Source organism: Trypanosoma brucei, chromosome 4 (genome assembly GCF_000210295.1).
Source record: "Trypanosoma brucei gambiense DAL972 chromosome 4, complete sequence".
Classification (NCBI taxonomy): Eukaryota; Euglenozoa; class Kinetoplastea; order Trypanosomatida; family Trypanosomatidae; genus Trypanosoma; species Trypanosoma brucei.
Window position 1 is genome coordinate 257,928 of NC_026737.1, and position 15,087 is coordinate 273,014.

Sequence of the window (15,087 nt, forward strand, 5' to 3'; positions counted from 1 at the left end):
TCTTCCGGACACGGAGCAGGTCCCTCTTTTGCTTTTTTTCTTCTTCAAACATTCTCATGTCCAACATTTCTCTCTTTTTTTTATTCCCCTCATTGTCTCTTTGACCCTCTGCTCTTGCCTTTCGGGGTCACATATATATATATATATATTCTCTGTTCCTCCACACAGTTTAACGTACATCTTTCCTTTCCCTAGTGTTGCCTATTCCCTCTCAACATATCGTCACTCATCACTCTCCTTTTCTTGTTGTGTCTTATACTCTTTTTGTTTTGATATTTTTCCTTTTTTTAAAAAATTTGTCATTTTTCTTTTTTGTCTTTAATTACAGGGGGATGGGGGAAACTAGTAATAATAACCGAAAAAAATGAAAAAAAATGCTTCGAAAGCTTCATTCCTTCTCACGACTATCTTCCCACCTCTTTCTGAATAACTAAGTACAATAATGAAATGATGATCGCGGTGGTATGTACGGTCCATCCGCTGTCACTTCGCTCTCCTTCCCGTTCTATCCTCTTTCCCCCTTTTGTTTGCATTCATTTGTCCTCCCGCGCGCAAGGAGTAGCGCAACTGCTGAGAAAGCCTTTGCACATTTACACGCATACATACATAACACATAACTGACATGCGGGTGAAAGAAAAGCATAGAAGGGATGAGCTAAAGAAGAAGAGAGAGAGCTCCGCTCCCTCCTGCTCCTCCTCCTTTCATAAGCATGCACCACATCAGCAACCGCCGTCCTTAATGTCAACCTTCGCCGCCTCAATGACGCCGAGTTCACCTGGCAAGGGGAGAACTTCACCGTGGATCACAGGCACAGAGACGAGGGAACCAACAGACCGACCGGCACGACGCTCCAGGACGTCCGCATAGAAGGGAAGAATGTTCCCGAGGCCGTACCAATCCTCCAGCATCTGTCGCTTGAAGGGGCGGAGTGCGTTGAGGGCCTGGTGGGAGATGCACAACACACGGCGTTCCCCATTACCATGAGCGATTGCGACCTCGCGGGCATTGCCGCAGAAGGCACGAAGCTCGCTCTCATCGAGGTTGATGACCTTCGAGTAATTGTTCTCCAAGTGCTCATAGAAGGCTTCCTGGTCCTTTTCCGAAGGGAAGCGAAGGAATTCAAGGCCCCATGCGCAAATACCCTTTCCACACCACCCAACGAGGCTGGTGTATGGGATAACATCCTCGCCGATGACTCTCCCGTTCTCCTTCGACCGGTGAGGAAGCACAGCCGTAAAAACGAAGCGCTTCTCGTTGGGGATGTTCAGGTTCTCAGGAGCACAAATGATGCTGAGCACTTGCTCGCTGCTGCGACCAGAAAGAGCCATATACACAAACTCGCCGTTATATGAGTAGCACGCCGCGGCCTGCCCCTCGAGGTACACGTGTTTCTTCTGCAGTTCCACCAAGTCGACAACCTCAATCCCGCAATTATCCTCGGGCTGGTTCGCGGCTTTCTCGACCTTCTTGAGGATCTGCTGCTTGGGAATTTCTTCCCGCCGAGAGAAGGTCATGGGATAGAGGATAAGCAAGCGGCGGGTGATCCTGCCGTAGTCGTCAGTGAAGTGATGTATTGACATGGAGTCACCGACAAAGAGTGCCAACGACTTGTTCTCAAACAAGGCCCGGTTGAAGCGGGGCTCTCCTCCCATCGTGATGTACAAGGTTTTGACGCCAGCATCCTCCTCCAACCGCTTTTGCAATTCCTTCTGAAGGTTGACAACCATAATGTTGTCTTGGGACGCTTGATTGTGGCTTACAGCTGCGGTCGTCATCAGCTTGTTGTCCGTGGACTTGTTGTCCGTGTTGAAGAACGTAGCCTGAACGAACAGAGCAGTCGACATGTTAGCTGTACTTTTTTTAGTTTTTTGTGTACAAAAAAAACGATTCCTTGTGTACTCAATACAGATCTGAAAATGTAGACTTACGTATCGTATGCGGAAACACCGACTTCTCTGCTCTTAGATCCCTTTTTTTCCTCTCTATTAAAAAACCTATTCTTATTTGATTTGAATGGTGGTGCAGCTAATGTCAAGCTTCCCTCAAGGAAGGGAATGGGAAGGAAGGGAAGGGGGAACAGAATCGGGTATAAAAAACAGGCGTACGCACGCATACACAGATGGAGATACCACACACACACACACACACACATTCTCAGGAGCTACAGGGGTAAGCAGCGACGGGACATGATGCCGTGCCGAGTAGGAGCATGCGCATGCACTTGCAGGGGGAAAGGACCGCAACGGATAAAAAAGGGCACGCTCTTCGCTCCACAAAGCAACATATGTCCCCGACAAACCGTAACCCACACCTTCTTCCCTGGTCACACGGCACACGGAACGCGTCACTCAAAACTCTTTTGTCATAGACACGAGATTACCCTCCTGCTCTGGTGATAATCCTAATGACGCCTCAGTGCCACGGATCTCTCTGAAAAAGGGCGGAACAAATGGTACCGCAACGCGGTCCACTTCCCAGGCCGAGAACATAATCGTGCAAGCAGTTAACAGCGTCTCCCGTGGTGAGCCCGACAACTTGGTTCCACTAGTTGTTGCAACCTGCTTTACACACAGCGCAAGTTCAGCCAGTATCTGTGGTGCCTTGGGGTCACATACACCGCGCTCAACGATTGTTTGAGCGAGGAAAGCCACAGCATTCACCGGGTCCATGTGCTCGGGTATTAATGATTCGGCTGGCAAATTGCTTTGCATGGAGCCCATATCCAAAGTTTCTTCTGGAGGCCCAATGTCAACATTGGGATAGTTCTTCTGCATCCGTATCCGTTCCTCCAGCTCGGAAGCCGGGGGTTTTCCGAGGATGCGGACCCGGTACGCCGCTCGCCTTTCATCTTTGTAAACCTCAAAGGGAGTACTCTCCCAGCGAGTGTTCCAGTGGGCTACCGCCTCTGCAGCAATGTTGGGGTCGTAGCCGAACTGGCGTTGAACCGCTGCAAGGGCAGACGGGTCTGGTTTCGATAGTGCATCTTCCTCCGTAGTGCTCTTTCGGCCCTTTTTGTACTGCGGCTTCTCCCTAACGCAGTTTGAGCATCGGCGCTGAAAATGCCGGTTGATAGCACCACATGACGAGCATTTCCAGTCTCCCAGGCGACATTCTGGGGGGAGCGTCCCTTCCTCACCCGGCGGGTGGTACAACTTGCAGTCATCCCCCCAGAAGCAACGGCCCTGGAGATAGTCCATGCACGGCTGTCCGTGATCGTTCAGTCCGTCTTCATCCTCTAGAGCCAACTCCTCCTCTTTCCACTGCCTCTCTTCCTCCTCCTTCTGCTTCAGAACCTCCTCTGGATGAGCCAAGGCCCAAAGACGGTCCTTCTTCGCCAGCCATATCGCATCCACAACATGCCGTGGGAACACACCCTCCCAGTGCTCTACGAGGCTTTCGTACTTGGGACCAAGCAAAGGGTCCTCATAAGGGATGTAATCCCGGCCTATATCAAGAATGTACTTACTTGCCGTGTAGCCGTACTTGTCACGGTCTTCTTTGCAAAGCTTGTCCAGCACGTACCAACAGGTTAGCTGTTTGCTCCCTGTCCATGACTTGATGTGCCGAAAGAGGGTCCCAACCACGAGTTCAAATGCCATTTCATTATTACCAACTTCGCGAGCAAGCTGTGTGCACTCATTCACTGTCTTCTTTCCCGGTTTCTCAACCGCCCTAAGTCTGGCACAGAAAAGCGCAAACCGACGAAGCGTATCGCGGTCAATCGATGGGGGATCTCGGAAGTACTCTTCGCCGCCACCGAACATCTCACCTTCTCGCAAAGGAAAGAAGAATGAGGGGTAATTTTTTGAAGGAAAAAAGGTAAGGTACGAGCCATGGGCAGGTGCACATCACAGCAAGGAAGGGACATAACGAGTGGGGAAACTTGCTTCGCTTGGCTGCACGTCCGTGCGACCAGATCAGTCAAATGGAGCAGGTGAATTGGTGATGACCACACACATGTTTTGCTCCAACCGTTTGGGCGATTGGACTTGGGGATACCATCCAAGGACATATATATAAAACGCGTACAGGATGATGAGCAAAGGGTAGCGTTTCCTATTATCATCAACGTGAAGAAGATAATCAAGGGACTGGGTGGGTGGGTAAAAGAAGGATGCAGCGTTAGGGGGTAAACATTGTCGGAAACGGAGGGAAGGAGGAAACCACACTTCCCCTTCCCTTTCCTTCCCCACACATCACCGCTCGTCTGATCCCCACTCCACGTGCAACCCTCCATATGTACCGTTTTCTATCTCGAGGCGGGTAGAAGCAACTCCCGCCGCTCGTTACGAAGGGCCTGCACAACGGCCTGCAGGTGTTCACATTTCTTCTTATAGTCATTCAAAGTCGACTCCAAGCACTCCTCGCGTAGGACCATGAGACCAAGCCTCTTCTTCAAATCACAAATTTCTCTGTCACGGTGCTGGACGGTTACGGCCTCCTCGTTGGCTCGTTGTTCCAATGCAATGATTCGGTCAACGAGACGCAGTCGGTCCTCCGTGAGTGCGGCTACGGCGACGCGTGCGTCCAAACGGGCCGCAGCACACTGATCTCGTGTAACTGTGCCACAGCCGGGTGCCATTTCTGTCGTTTGCGTCGTCTTGTCAGACACACTAGGCGGCTGCGTCGGCAAAAATTTGTTTACACTTGGCGTCGTTATTGGGAGCGACAGTCGTTGAACAACGTTCGGAGTCTTGTAGGTTTGCAGTGTATATGACCCATCACCCGCGCAGTCCAATGATTGCTTTCCGCTAGAGGTGAGACCGTCTGCCTCGGCCGTCATCACCTCATCAGGTTGTAGTTGTTGTGGCCCTTTTTCTCGGGTGCTGGGTTCGGAAACGCAATTTTTGTGTGCCCCCGCGTATGCCTGTTGAGGTACAGGATCGCCGAAAGGCTCTTCTATGGTTGTTGGACTCTTCTCTAAACGGCACCGCGCTGCATTTTCTCGGATGCGCAGCCGCCGGCACCAGTGGTTGCACACACTGTGCATGGTTCTTGAGCGATAGTAATTCTCAGCATACGTTATGTTGTTCATTTCATACGCGCGGTGCCTCCAGCGCATAAGTAGGGATCTGAGTTGGAAGTACCTTGGCAAGTAACGGGAGCGTGCACGCTCCAACCAGACCCTAAAAAGCACTCGCTTCCGCTCCGTGCGTGGGAGCAACTCTAGTGTCGTACATATTGAATGTGGCGTTGGACATGTGGTTGTAATGAGATTCGTTAACCTCTCTCGCACAAACTTGGAACACAGCATATTATTATATTTGTGCTTCGCTTTTGAGTTCCAACAGCGCAGCACGCGCTTCTTTACGTGCCTATTAATCAGAAAAGCGTCCTCATCATCCACCGCGGTTTCCTCCTTCCACGGTGAAGGACGAGGTGAGGGAGCCTTCTGGGGAAGCGGCATCGCAGAAGACGATAAACCCACATCCCTCTCCCCTTGCGATGCTGTCTGGGCCTCAGTCGGAGTATTCACAGTTCCTTCACTTTTTTCACTTAGTGGGCGTGGAGAGACATCCCGCGCCTCACTCCCCCGTTTTATCAGTTCCTTCTTCCTGCAGCTGGACATGACAGTTTCGGCCCGGCGGAGGATGGGTGAGATACAGGTCAGTGAAACCTCTTCATCATTAGCGTCCCCAACAACCAGGCCACCGGACGTAAATGTTTCGTTGGGCGCCAACATGATCTCCACAAGTTCCTCCTGCAAGGAACTACTTTGGCCCTTCGTTCCTTTGCTTGGTGTATTTGCCGATTGGTATGACAACGCGGGAGACCTTTCCTCTGACATCCCATCTTCACATCCTACACGATGTTGCCGTTGCTTGTGAAGCCTCCAATTATCAACCTTCGCTACTTGCATGAACCACAGTTTGTTCAAATGATCCACATCTACAACACTCAGTTCCTCACCAAGTGCATGCGCGATGTCAAGCAGCAACCCGCATATTCGATGGTCAAGGGATGTTGTGGCCCGTCGGAATACATCCTTTGACCAGTCCTTACAAAACGTGGTGAGTACCGCGTGCTGAGGGTGGTGAAGGACCAACGCATTGATGTCCCCCTGCGAATGGTTTGGCGACTGTGCCAAGAGGGAGGAGTCCGACCTGCAGAGGGAGTCGGAACCGACGCCGGTGTCATGGTTGTTAATATCGCATAACCGACATCGGCCGCTCATAAGGCGACGCACAAAGTGCGATGCGGCGCTGACATCGACAAGGGCCAGTAGCTGCGTTGAACATCGTGTGACGACATTTTCAACAGTCATGTTCACCGTGATGTCCTGTACAACAACACCCCTACGGCGAAGTTCATGGTGTAGATCAATCCGTTTCTTAGCCTCGATAAGGAAGGCCACAAAGCGCATACGTTGGACAAGCTCCCCCATAGTCACTTTCTCACGCTGAAGACACTGAGCGGCCCTCTCCACTTCCACGGCCGTAACGGGCCGCGTGTCCAGCTTTCGCAGACGGCAGTTCTTGGGCTGGAGGCTTTCGGGCCACGAGCAAATGCGCAACATATGGGCACGATAATGCGGAAGCTGCGTAACTGGATTGAATTCTAATGAGAGAAACTGGAGCAACGGCAACAGCGAGAGCCCCTCACAGTCTTCTATGCGCTGCACTCTGTTTCCAAGAAGCGAGAGCCGCACCACGCTCTTGAACTGAACAAGTCCGATGGTGGTTGTAATCCTATTTCTGGAGAGAAGCACTGTGTGAAGTGACACAGCAATGGCCGCGTTCATCCCTGCTCTCTGCACACCCACACGGCCACACCCCTTTGCAGCTGCACGCGCCCCTTGCGGGAGAAGCTCCGTAATTGCGTGCTGCACGGGAGGTGGAAGTGGTTCCTTCAGCAAAAGGGAAAGGAAAACCATATCAATGTCCACCTCCGTGATATTCTGCGAAACGCAGCTGAGCCGCTGGAGAGTGGAATCTATGACCTCGGGATTGAGCTGCACATAGCGGGAAAGGCGCATGTTGATGGAAGACTTCCTTTCTGCCTTCGCTGCGGGAGGCCACGCGTCGCGCGCACGTATGGATGTGCTCCCTTTTCCCCTGGATCGATCTCCACTTCCAATGCGGCGCAATCTCTGCTTTCCCCACGGTGAAGTACAGACCTCCGTACGGCGAGGATAAAATCCTCCTTTAGCTATCACACCACAAGCGGTGTGAGTGTGCGTGTGTGGAGATATAACATAACGGAGAGAAAAGATGAGAGTACAATGCGGAAAATGATGTTTCTGCGGTCGCCAACAAAAGTCCCCGCACTTAGAGCTTAAGCGTTAGATTGACATTTTCTCCCACACCTTTACGTTGGATTGGCAACATAATATATCACTCTTTTATGACAATAGAAAACGGCACAGTTCAGTACCACTAAAAAGAAACATGCCTCTTTGTAATGGTTATTTTTTGAGGTGAGGCGAGCAGAGGAGTGTTAGTGGGAAAAATTCAACCACGTAGCGACAATCTTAAGGAATCACTGCAACGTGACAGGAACACCATAGAGGGACCCATGCATCCAGTTTGTTTTTCCAGTCCTTTCTTTCCCTTCCGATGTTGGGTGTTTGACGTCCCCCTTTAGCTCCACCACTTTTTTTTTTGACCCCTTTCCTGCACCAAAGCCTCCCCACCCCCCATTTCCTCCTTCCCTTCCGCCGTGGTAAGAGCTAAGTGAAGGGAAATAATATGGAATGAAGAGTTCCACGGGTCCGCGCAGCGATAACCGGCACCGCACCACCCACCACCGGCGGTTTCATTGCACAGAAACAAATCTCTCCGCATTCGGACACAGACAACGAATACGTTCCGATCACAGTTCCACTCAGCGGCGCGCTGATTATACGTAAGCACCGTGTTAATTTACTACCCGTGCTCATTCTATGCTTCCGTCACATTTATCATTGTCGTGGGAAATAAGACAAAGGGCACGGCCCCCTTACATTATGGTAACGTTCCCAGGGTCAGATGAAACCCAAAACGCCAGATACCCCACACGTATGATGTGTGCAAGCCAATGCTTCACTCCCCCTTTTCTTCCTCTCTTATTTTTTGTTTGTTTCAAATAAAGGTAAAGATCGCGAGCACAGGGCGACCTTATCACACTTTCTCCTTCGCATCCTCCCTTACATTTTGAGATTGTTCGCTGCTGACTGGGGTGTGTACGGTCGACGACACCTTTCCCCTTCCGTCTCATATTAATTTTGTCGCATTATTTTTTTTCGTTTGTTTGTTTCGACTTGCTCTTTTCTTTTATTCAGTTATCCCCACTCTCCAACGAACATACGTCACTGCAACGGCGTGTTATTATTTTGCTATGATGTTGACGAGCGGGGCGTCCTCGTCGTTTTCGTCTCCCGAAGCAACCCCAGCTCCGTTCTTTCCTCTGGACCCGCGTTTTGAGCCACCCCGTTTCTTTTGCTTCTTCTTTTTGCCGCTTGCTTTCTTGCCTGTTTTCGCGGCTGATTTTTTGCTTCGGGTTTTCTTCTTCTTTGTACCACCCGCCTTCTTAGTGCTGCGCTTGGCACCACCCGACTTTTTGCTTTTTCCATTCGCCGTCTTCTTTCCACTCTTGTTCTTTGTACTGGATGCGCTCCCTGTCAAAGCACTTGGGATGACCCGCTTCTTAACGAACTCCTCATATGCCTGTATTTCCTCCGGTGTGCCATAGGTATTGAGCCACTGGTATTGAACCTCATCTTGCTCCTTGAAGAATTGTGTCGCTGCCTCCTCTACGGAGCCGTTCTCGCTCACGCTTTGGGCGCGCCTGAGGGTATCGATGGTCCTCTTTATGTCTTCTAATTTGTACTTGATCGATTGAACGGACACGTGGAAAGTCTTGGGGATGGAGCGCTGATGGTTACAGAGCTTAGCGACTTCCGTATTTGCCTTGTTGAAATAGACGAGTTTGTCCGAAAGGGAGGCCTTCGGGTCCACTGGCTTTTCCCTAAACCACTCATCCAATGTGATGGAAGCGTTGTAGGTACGGAACACCTTTGCAGACAGGTCCTTCAGAAAGCTCTTCAGGTAGTTGTTTAGGGTCGTGGGTGTCACTTTTCTGAAAATTTCGCTGTCCGTTCTTTTTATGAAACTCCCCAGAAGCTTGTAAACTTCTGGCAGGACGGTGACCTCATTCACGTACCGGATGGAGTCTTTACCCAGAAAGTCAAAACGCACCACATTATCTGGCCTTAACTCGATGTGCTCCTTGCGAAGGGAGCAACAACCCACAGTGTCCGCTTCCTCTTCGCCCTTTTCATGACCTACACGCAACGCCAATTTATCGATAAAGTATGTTGCTACAGCACGCTGCCTCTCCATCTCATCCGTCGACGAAAAATCCTTCGTATAGGATTCCCGTATATCATCAATGTGATTTTTCAGCTCGCGCGCTGTCTCGAATTTGGCATAATCCGACTGACCTTTCAGAGTTGAAGATGGCGCAAGCATCACATACTTGCACTGACCAATGGTGGGTTCGTACCACATCGCCAACCACGTCACATTCTGATCGTGCACAACCCCCTTCCACTTGTGCCCCGCTGGTGCTTGGGGAATCGGGGCTTCCTTGCCTATATTTAACACGACATCCTCGGGAAGTATACGTTTCTTCAGTTTCCCTCGCATTGGGTGCTCTCCACGTCCACGGAATAAACCGGGTGGCTCCACGCGGAAGTTGGCCACCTGTTCCTTCTTGCCATTCCATATACACCATTTATACGGCTCCGCCTCCTCGTCAGCAATACGTTTCAGTTCCTTCTTCTCTTCTCTTGTGCGACTCTTGCGCTTCTCCACCTCCCTCTGATGCCATTCATATATAGCACTGAAATCACATAACTCGAGGCAGCGAATGGGATGCTTCCGTTTATCGAGTATCTCCCTCCAGCTCTGAAAAAAGTTCCTACGGAACACTTCGTTGCGGTAATAGTCGTGCTCTCGTAGGACAGCGAACATTGTCGCCACCTCTTCCTCCTCTGGGGTCATCTCAAACTTTTGCTGATTGTAAAGAATAGGAATGCCATGCGGAACATATGCCGGGGGAAATAACACACCGTTGTGCAACAGTGTGTCCCACCGCTTTTCCCCCTTTTTTGTTGTTGTCAGAGTCCCCTGCGTCCACCATTCAGCTTCCCCATCGTTTCCACCCCCCTCCTCGTTTGCCAGCATAGCCGCCTTATTTTCATCGCCTTCTCTTTTCACAGCCCCTTTTGCGGGCCCCATCCCCGCGGCAACCATCTCCAGCTCATTTTCTTCTTCCTTTATGACAACTTTCTTGATCTTTTCCTCCGTCATATCTTCTTTCTTAACTACAACTCTCTTCCCATTAACCTCTTCATCTTTTACGGCAACCTTCTTTCCCTTCCCTTCACCACTCTTCGGCTTCTGTGCCTTAGCCATCACACCGAAAGGGGGAGAGATATTATGGCCACTGTGTTTTTCTCTTTATTTCTGTATGTCTGCACCTATCCCCACGGCAAGTTGCGTCGCAGGTGGCAGCGTAAAAACACTAACGTGTGACTTCAAAGGAAAAAAAAAAGCGACAGAGCTACCAGCCGAGTGGAAAGTGGTAGACGGAAATGGGAATGATTAAAGAGTATGATAGAGGCAGCACCTTACAAAAAAAAAAAAAAAGAAGCGTATAACACACAAAGGCACAACGTCGCCCGGTCTAATCCCAGCCGCCAGCGCACACCGCAGAGCCCCCGACGAGAGCACGTCTCCTGAGCTAATCCCTTTTCCTCCTTCCACCAAAGAAACCGAAGGGAAACTAAAGTGTTATTATTATTATTATTATTATTATTATTATTTTTTAACTCATGCACTTAATGTGCTCCAGTTTGAACAACAACAACAACAATTCCTCCTCTCCCAACCCTCTACAGGAAACCTTCAGTGTACGATTTTGAGGGAGCGTGGATAGCAGAAGAGAAGAATAAAATGGTCCGTTCCAGAGTGCTTGGAGATGATACAAGTCAACTTGCGAGTGACGGAACCACAGTCAATTCAGGCAACCATCAGATGTCACCAGTTTTTCCCCATACTCTCTGTCTATGTGCCCTCGTCAATGGGAGCCGGTTCAGCACCGTGAATCATACCACAGTCACACCAGCCCTGGTCAACAGGAATGGGGAAGAGAGTCAGGTATACTCGCTTCAGGACGGTCTTCAACCGCTCCACTTCGGTGGATGAGTAACTTGACTTTGTGTTTCCCTGCAGGTCAATTTCAATACAGCCCGTAATGGTGGCGTGTTGTCCATCCTCTAACTCCACGGTGCACACCCCGGTGCCAAGGTTTGTGACAACAGATGGGTAGAACTGTGACATCATGTGGTGAAAGCATTTTAGTCGAAAAAGACGATCATTTCCACAAACGTCCACCGGAAGCGCATCTGCGCTGCTTGCTGCATGTTCCTGTTGCATGAGCTTAATGAGAGCAATGCAAGTGACATCCGCAAGGAGGTCGTTGTGATGGCTCGAGGTCCAATTCACCGTGACTGTCGTCTGAGATCTCGTGCTCTGCTGAACATCAACCCAAACGTCTTTGGAAACCGTAATCTGCGTTGCATTTCCCGCACACTCCTGCTCCTGACCACCTCCTATGGCGTTGGCTGTATCCCCTCCTTCCTGCTTCTGCTGTTCATGCGGGGTTACGTCACTGAACATTTGACTCTGCGCGAAGTACCGCTTCAGCATTTCGAGCACTTCGTGCGGAGACTTGTACCTTGGAAGCGGCAGAACTATGGCCTGTTGGATTTGCGCCACGTCCAGATCCGTGAAGTGCGGAATATCGGTTGGATGCACTACGCTATATGTGTGATGTCCGGACATTAGTAACACCCCGCTAATGAATTCGCCATCGCGAGGTGGGTTACGGGCCAACGTACCTAATACCTTGGCTGTTCGTTGCACACTAAAGGGTATACGAATGGCTTCTTGGTTTTTGGTGGCGTATACCTGCACCCCGCGGTCGGCAAAGTCTTGTTGGAGTTTGTTTTTCAGTTGCCCCATTGCCCCAACGTTGCCATGTACAAGAATGACATGTTTTGTCTTGGGTAGAGCTTGGATGAAGTCGCGTGTCTGTCTGCCATCGGAGTGAGCGGAGAAGGAGACGGATTGAATTGTTCTCATACGGAGAGGCAGGACCTTTCCGTCTGGCTTGGTGATTTCCCTTGGTTTTGAGAGAATGTCCTTGGCGATGGTCCCGTCAACGCAATAGCCAGCAACAATAATGCCATTCCGTTTGTCACCGCACCACCTTTCAAACAGTTCAAGTGATATACCCGACTGTAGCATACCAGGAGAAGCCAACACAACGCATGGCCCGGTGTCTTCGAAGGAGCGAGTGTCGAGAAGTGACTGAATATACTTAAACACGAAAGGGTTTCGGTGATTTTCGTGTTGCTTCTTCACTCGGTCATTCATAGCACTGACAAATGTCTGGTACAGCTTCATGCATCGCTGGGCTAGCGAAGATGCGTAGTAGATGGGTATGTGTTGCAACTCCTTGTGTGCTTCCCAATATTCTTCAAGTATGAGAAGAAGTTCTTGCGCGCGGCCCAGAGCAAATACTGGTACCAAACATCGTCCACCCCCCTTCACGACATCGTGCACCCACGTCGTAAACAGGGATTCCCGCTCTTCACGTGACTCCAGTTCGCGTATACCATTTGTACTCTCTGCAATGAGAATATCGGGCGAGTACGGTGGAACTTCAGCTCCCAGAAGGTGACGGTCGGGAACACGTGAGAAGTCACCTGTATATAATAGTTTCATCCCCGCAATATCAACCATGAAAAGTGCAGCCCCAAGAACGTGACCGGCATTGAAAGGCTGGAAATGAATACCGTTCACTGTCACCTCTTCGTGGTATTCCACTGTTTCAATCTTTTCAATGGTACTTTGGAGCCACTCGTTGTTCACAATGTCCTCGGCACTTGCACCAATGCGCAGGAAATCGTTCATCACCATTTTATAGAAAGCTTTTGTTGCGCTCGTCATGAAGATGCGCCCCCTGAAGGAAGTCTGCTCGCAAAAGTACGGCAGTGCTCCACAGTGATCGAGGTGAAAGTGAGTGATGAGCACAAGGTCAATTTCGTCACAGCGGATGCTGTCAAAAAATGGAAGAGAATCTAATCCGCTCTTCGCCGGGTGGTTCCCGCAGTCCAGCATAACGGAGCGGCCCTTGTAGCGGACAACCACACACGAACGGCCGACTTCCCCGCCGCTGCCGATCGGTAGAATCTCCACCTCGTCTGTGGATGGCGGCGCGGCGGCCGGTTGAGGTCCCGCTGCAAGATGGCGTGGGGAGGAGCTGTCAAGCACATGTACGCCGGGTGCGCTGTACGCCGCGTGTGAAAACATGTCCGCTACCGCGTGTCTCAGAAGCTAAGCGTTACTACGTGCACTAATGGAAAAACAACAATGTCAACAATGAAGTAGCGAAAGCGACGATAGTGAAGGAACTTGGGCACCCCGATGGAGAGGGTCATATTGACAAAGTCATATATATATAGAGAGAGAGGTAGTGGAGTAATGAAGAAGAGTTGAATGCCATGGTGCACAAGTTGAGTGTCTTTTCACGGGTTTGCACCCTAGCGCGAAGATGTATGGAATTCGCACCAATTCTGTCGCGTCAGCTTCAGCGTTTCGCCTCTACCCCGTGTCGTTCCGCTTGGTGGAAGTGTAAATGGCGCGTTGTACAGCCATTGATGCGTACGGTTTCCCCTGGAATTCCTCTAAAACACACCTCTTCAGCGACAGAAGTGCGTTAACCTTTTTCTCGATGGTGACGGTTGACGGAACCGTGCACGCACGTAAATGCAACGGTGCTTTTGTTTCCATGCTAGTCACCTTCATGTAGACATCATCTGCTACAACACAACTTCGAAGCCTCCTTGCCCCATTTCTGGCCTGAGCGAGGGTGTCGCAGTAATTAGATGTCGCAATCGCGGACTGTTCCCCAGTTTGATTCGCCGTTCCTTGAACCGATAATATCATATCCAGGGACCTTTCTGTGTATTCATGACCGACGTAAATTAGGACATCGTCCGTGTGTATAATATCACCGGTTGCGGGGTGCACCCATGTGCGATTATTGTTGAAAATGTCCACAGTTTCGAGTGTTTCATCGACTGATGTAGCCTCAAAGAGGGCACCGCAACCCCCACAAAATACGCAGTCACCTGTGAAGAGTGCAAGCCGCTGCGGCAGATCTTCCTTTGGTAGCGCGTCTCCAACCAAAAACATAACGGACCCGCTGGTGTGGCCCGGGGTCGACAGCACCACGACTTTGGCACCACCACCTGCAACAATCAGCTCATCACTACCCTTAATTAATTTATTGCAGGCGTGCGGCCTGTCCACCTCTGAGCCGTAGATGTTAAGCTCCGGGGAGAGTAGCGCGCGGCACCTCTCACTACTGGATTGTGACAGGGCACGCATCTCCATGTTTCCACCAGCGTGGTCCCAATGCTTGTGGGTGGTGAGGATGTCTGTTATCATAAAATCAATTTGCGTGAGGTTCCGCACAACTTCCAGCATATTAAGTACAAGCGTTGGATCAGCAGGATCAACCACGGCGCACCGCTTCGTTTTGCAACTCAGAATAAAGTAGGCGTAATTATCCAGTAGCACTGGCACCGGCATAACAAACACACCGTCATAGCATCCTTCCCGGCACTTCTCCCCAAGATGCTTCAGGTCCACCGTCCCGCCACCCCGCGTATGAAACTCGGAACCTTTCAACACATGAGGGGGGAAGGGACATCGGGTGATGATGTTCCCGCTAAGACACCGCACGCCGTGGCGGTAGTCCGAATGCGGGACAGAGTAACGTTTGTGTATGAGGAATCGCAGCCACCTATAACCAACGAGCTCAGAACAGTAAAGATTGTACAAACACACGAAGAGATTCAACCTGAACCAAACAGGGGGGAAGTACGCGTTGGCTGGTATGAGTCCCAGCAAGCAAGCTGCAGCGGTGCCGATGACAAGTTGCGTAGCGCTCGCAATAGACGTAACGTAGAGAAAAATAATGACCGCAACCATGAGAGACGGCCCGACGAACTGCTTCACGCTTTCCATCAT

General features: G+C 50.6%; 6 protein-coding genes across 6 annotated transcripts; all 6 read right to left on the minus strand.

The window, feature by feature from the left end:
• Positions 1 to 720: 720 nt before the first annotated feature.
• Positions 721 to 1,845, minus strand: TbgDal_IV1130 (hypothetical protein, conserved; the record flags this gene model as incomplete). The annotated part of the gene is made up of 1 exon (XM_011774396.1): positions 721 to 1,845. One exon carries the CDS (start codon positions 1,843 to 1,845, stop codon positions 721 to 723), a length of 1,125 nt encoding a protein of 374 aa, XP_011772698.1.
• A 504-nt stretch (positions 1,846 to 2,349) lies between these two features.
• Positions 2,350 to 3,765, minus strand: TbgDal_IV1140 (hypothetical protein, conserved; the record flags this gene model as incomplete). Its single annotated transcript, XM_011774397.1, has 1 exon — positions 2,350 to 3,765. One exon carries the CDS (start codon positions 3,763 to 3,765, stop codon positions 2,350 to 2,352), a length of 1,416 nt encoding a protein of 471 aa, XP_011772699.1.
• Positions 3,766 to 4,250: 485 nt separating this feature from the next.
• On the minus strand, positions 4,251 to 6,977 carry TbgDal_IV1150 (hypothetical protein, conserved; the record flags this gene model as incomplete). The annotated part of the gene is made up of 1 exon (XM_011774398.1): positions 4,251 to 6,977. The coding sequence occupies one exon, from the start codon at positions 6,975 to 6,977 to the stop codon at positions 4,251 to 4,253; it is 2,727 nt and encodes a 908-aa protein (XP_011772700.1).
• Positions 6,978 to 8,307: 1,330 nt separating this feature from the next.
• TbgDal_IV1160 (DNA topoisomerase IB, large subunit, putative) lies at positions 8,308 to 10,398 on the minus strand (the record flags this gene model as incomplete). The annotated part of the gene is made up of 1 exon (XM_011774399.1): positions 8,308 to 10,398. One exon carries the CDS (start codon positions 10,396 to 10,398, stop codon positions 8,308 to 8,310), a length of 2,091 nt encoding a protein of 696 aa, XP_011772701.1.
• A 651-nt stretch (positions 10,399 to 11,049) lies between these two features.
• Positions 11,050 to 13,362, minus strand: TbgDal_IV1170 (cleavage and polyadenylation specificity factor subunit, putative; the record flags this gene model as incomplete). The annotated part of the gene is made up of 1 exon (XM_011774400.1): positions 11,050 to 13,362. One exon carries the CDS (start codon positions 13,360 to 13,362, stop codon positions 11,050 to 11,052), a length of 2,313 nt encoding a protein of 770 aa, XP_011772702.1.
• A 291-nt stretch (positions 13,363 to 13,653) lies between these two features.
• On the minus strand, positions 13,654 to 15,087 carry TbgDal_IV1180 (glyoxalase II; the record flags this gene model as incomplete). Its single annotated transcript, XM_011774401.1, has 1 exon — positions 13,654 to 15,087. The coding sequence occupies one exon, from the start codon at positions 15,085 to 15,087 to the stop codon at positions 13,654 to 13,656; it is 1,434 nt and encodes a 477-aa protein (XP_011772703.1).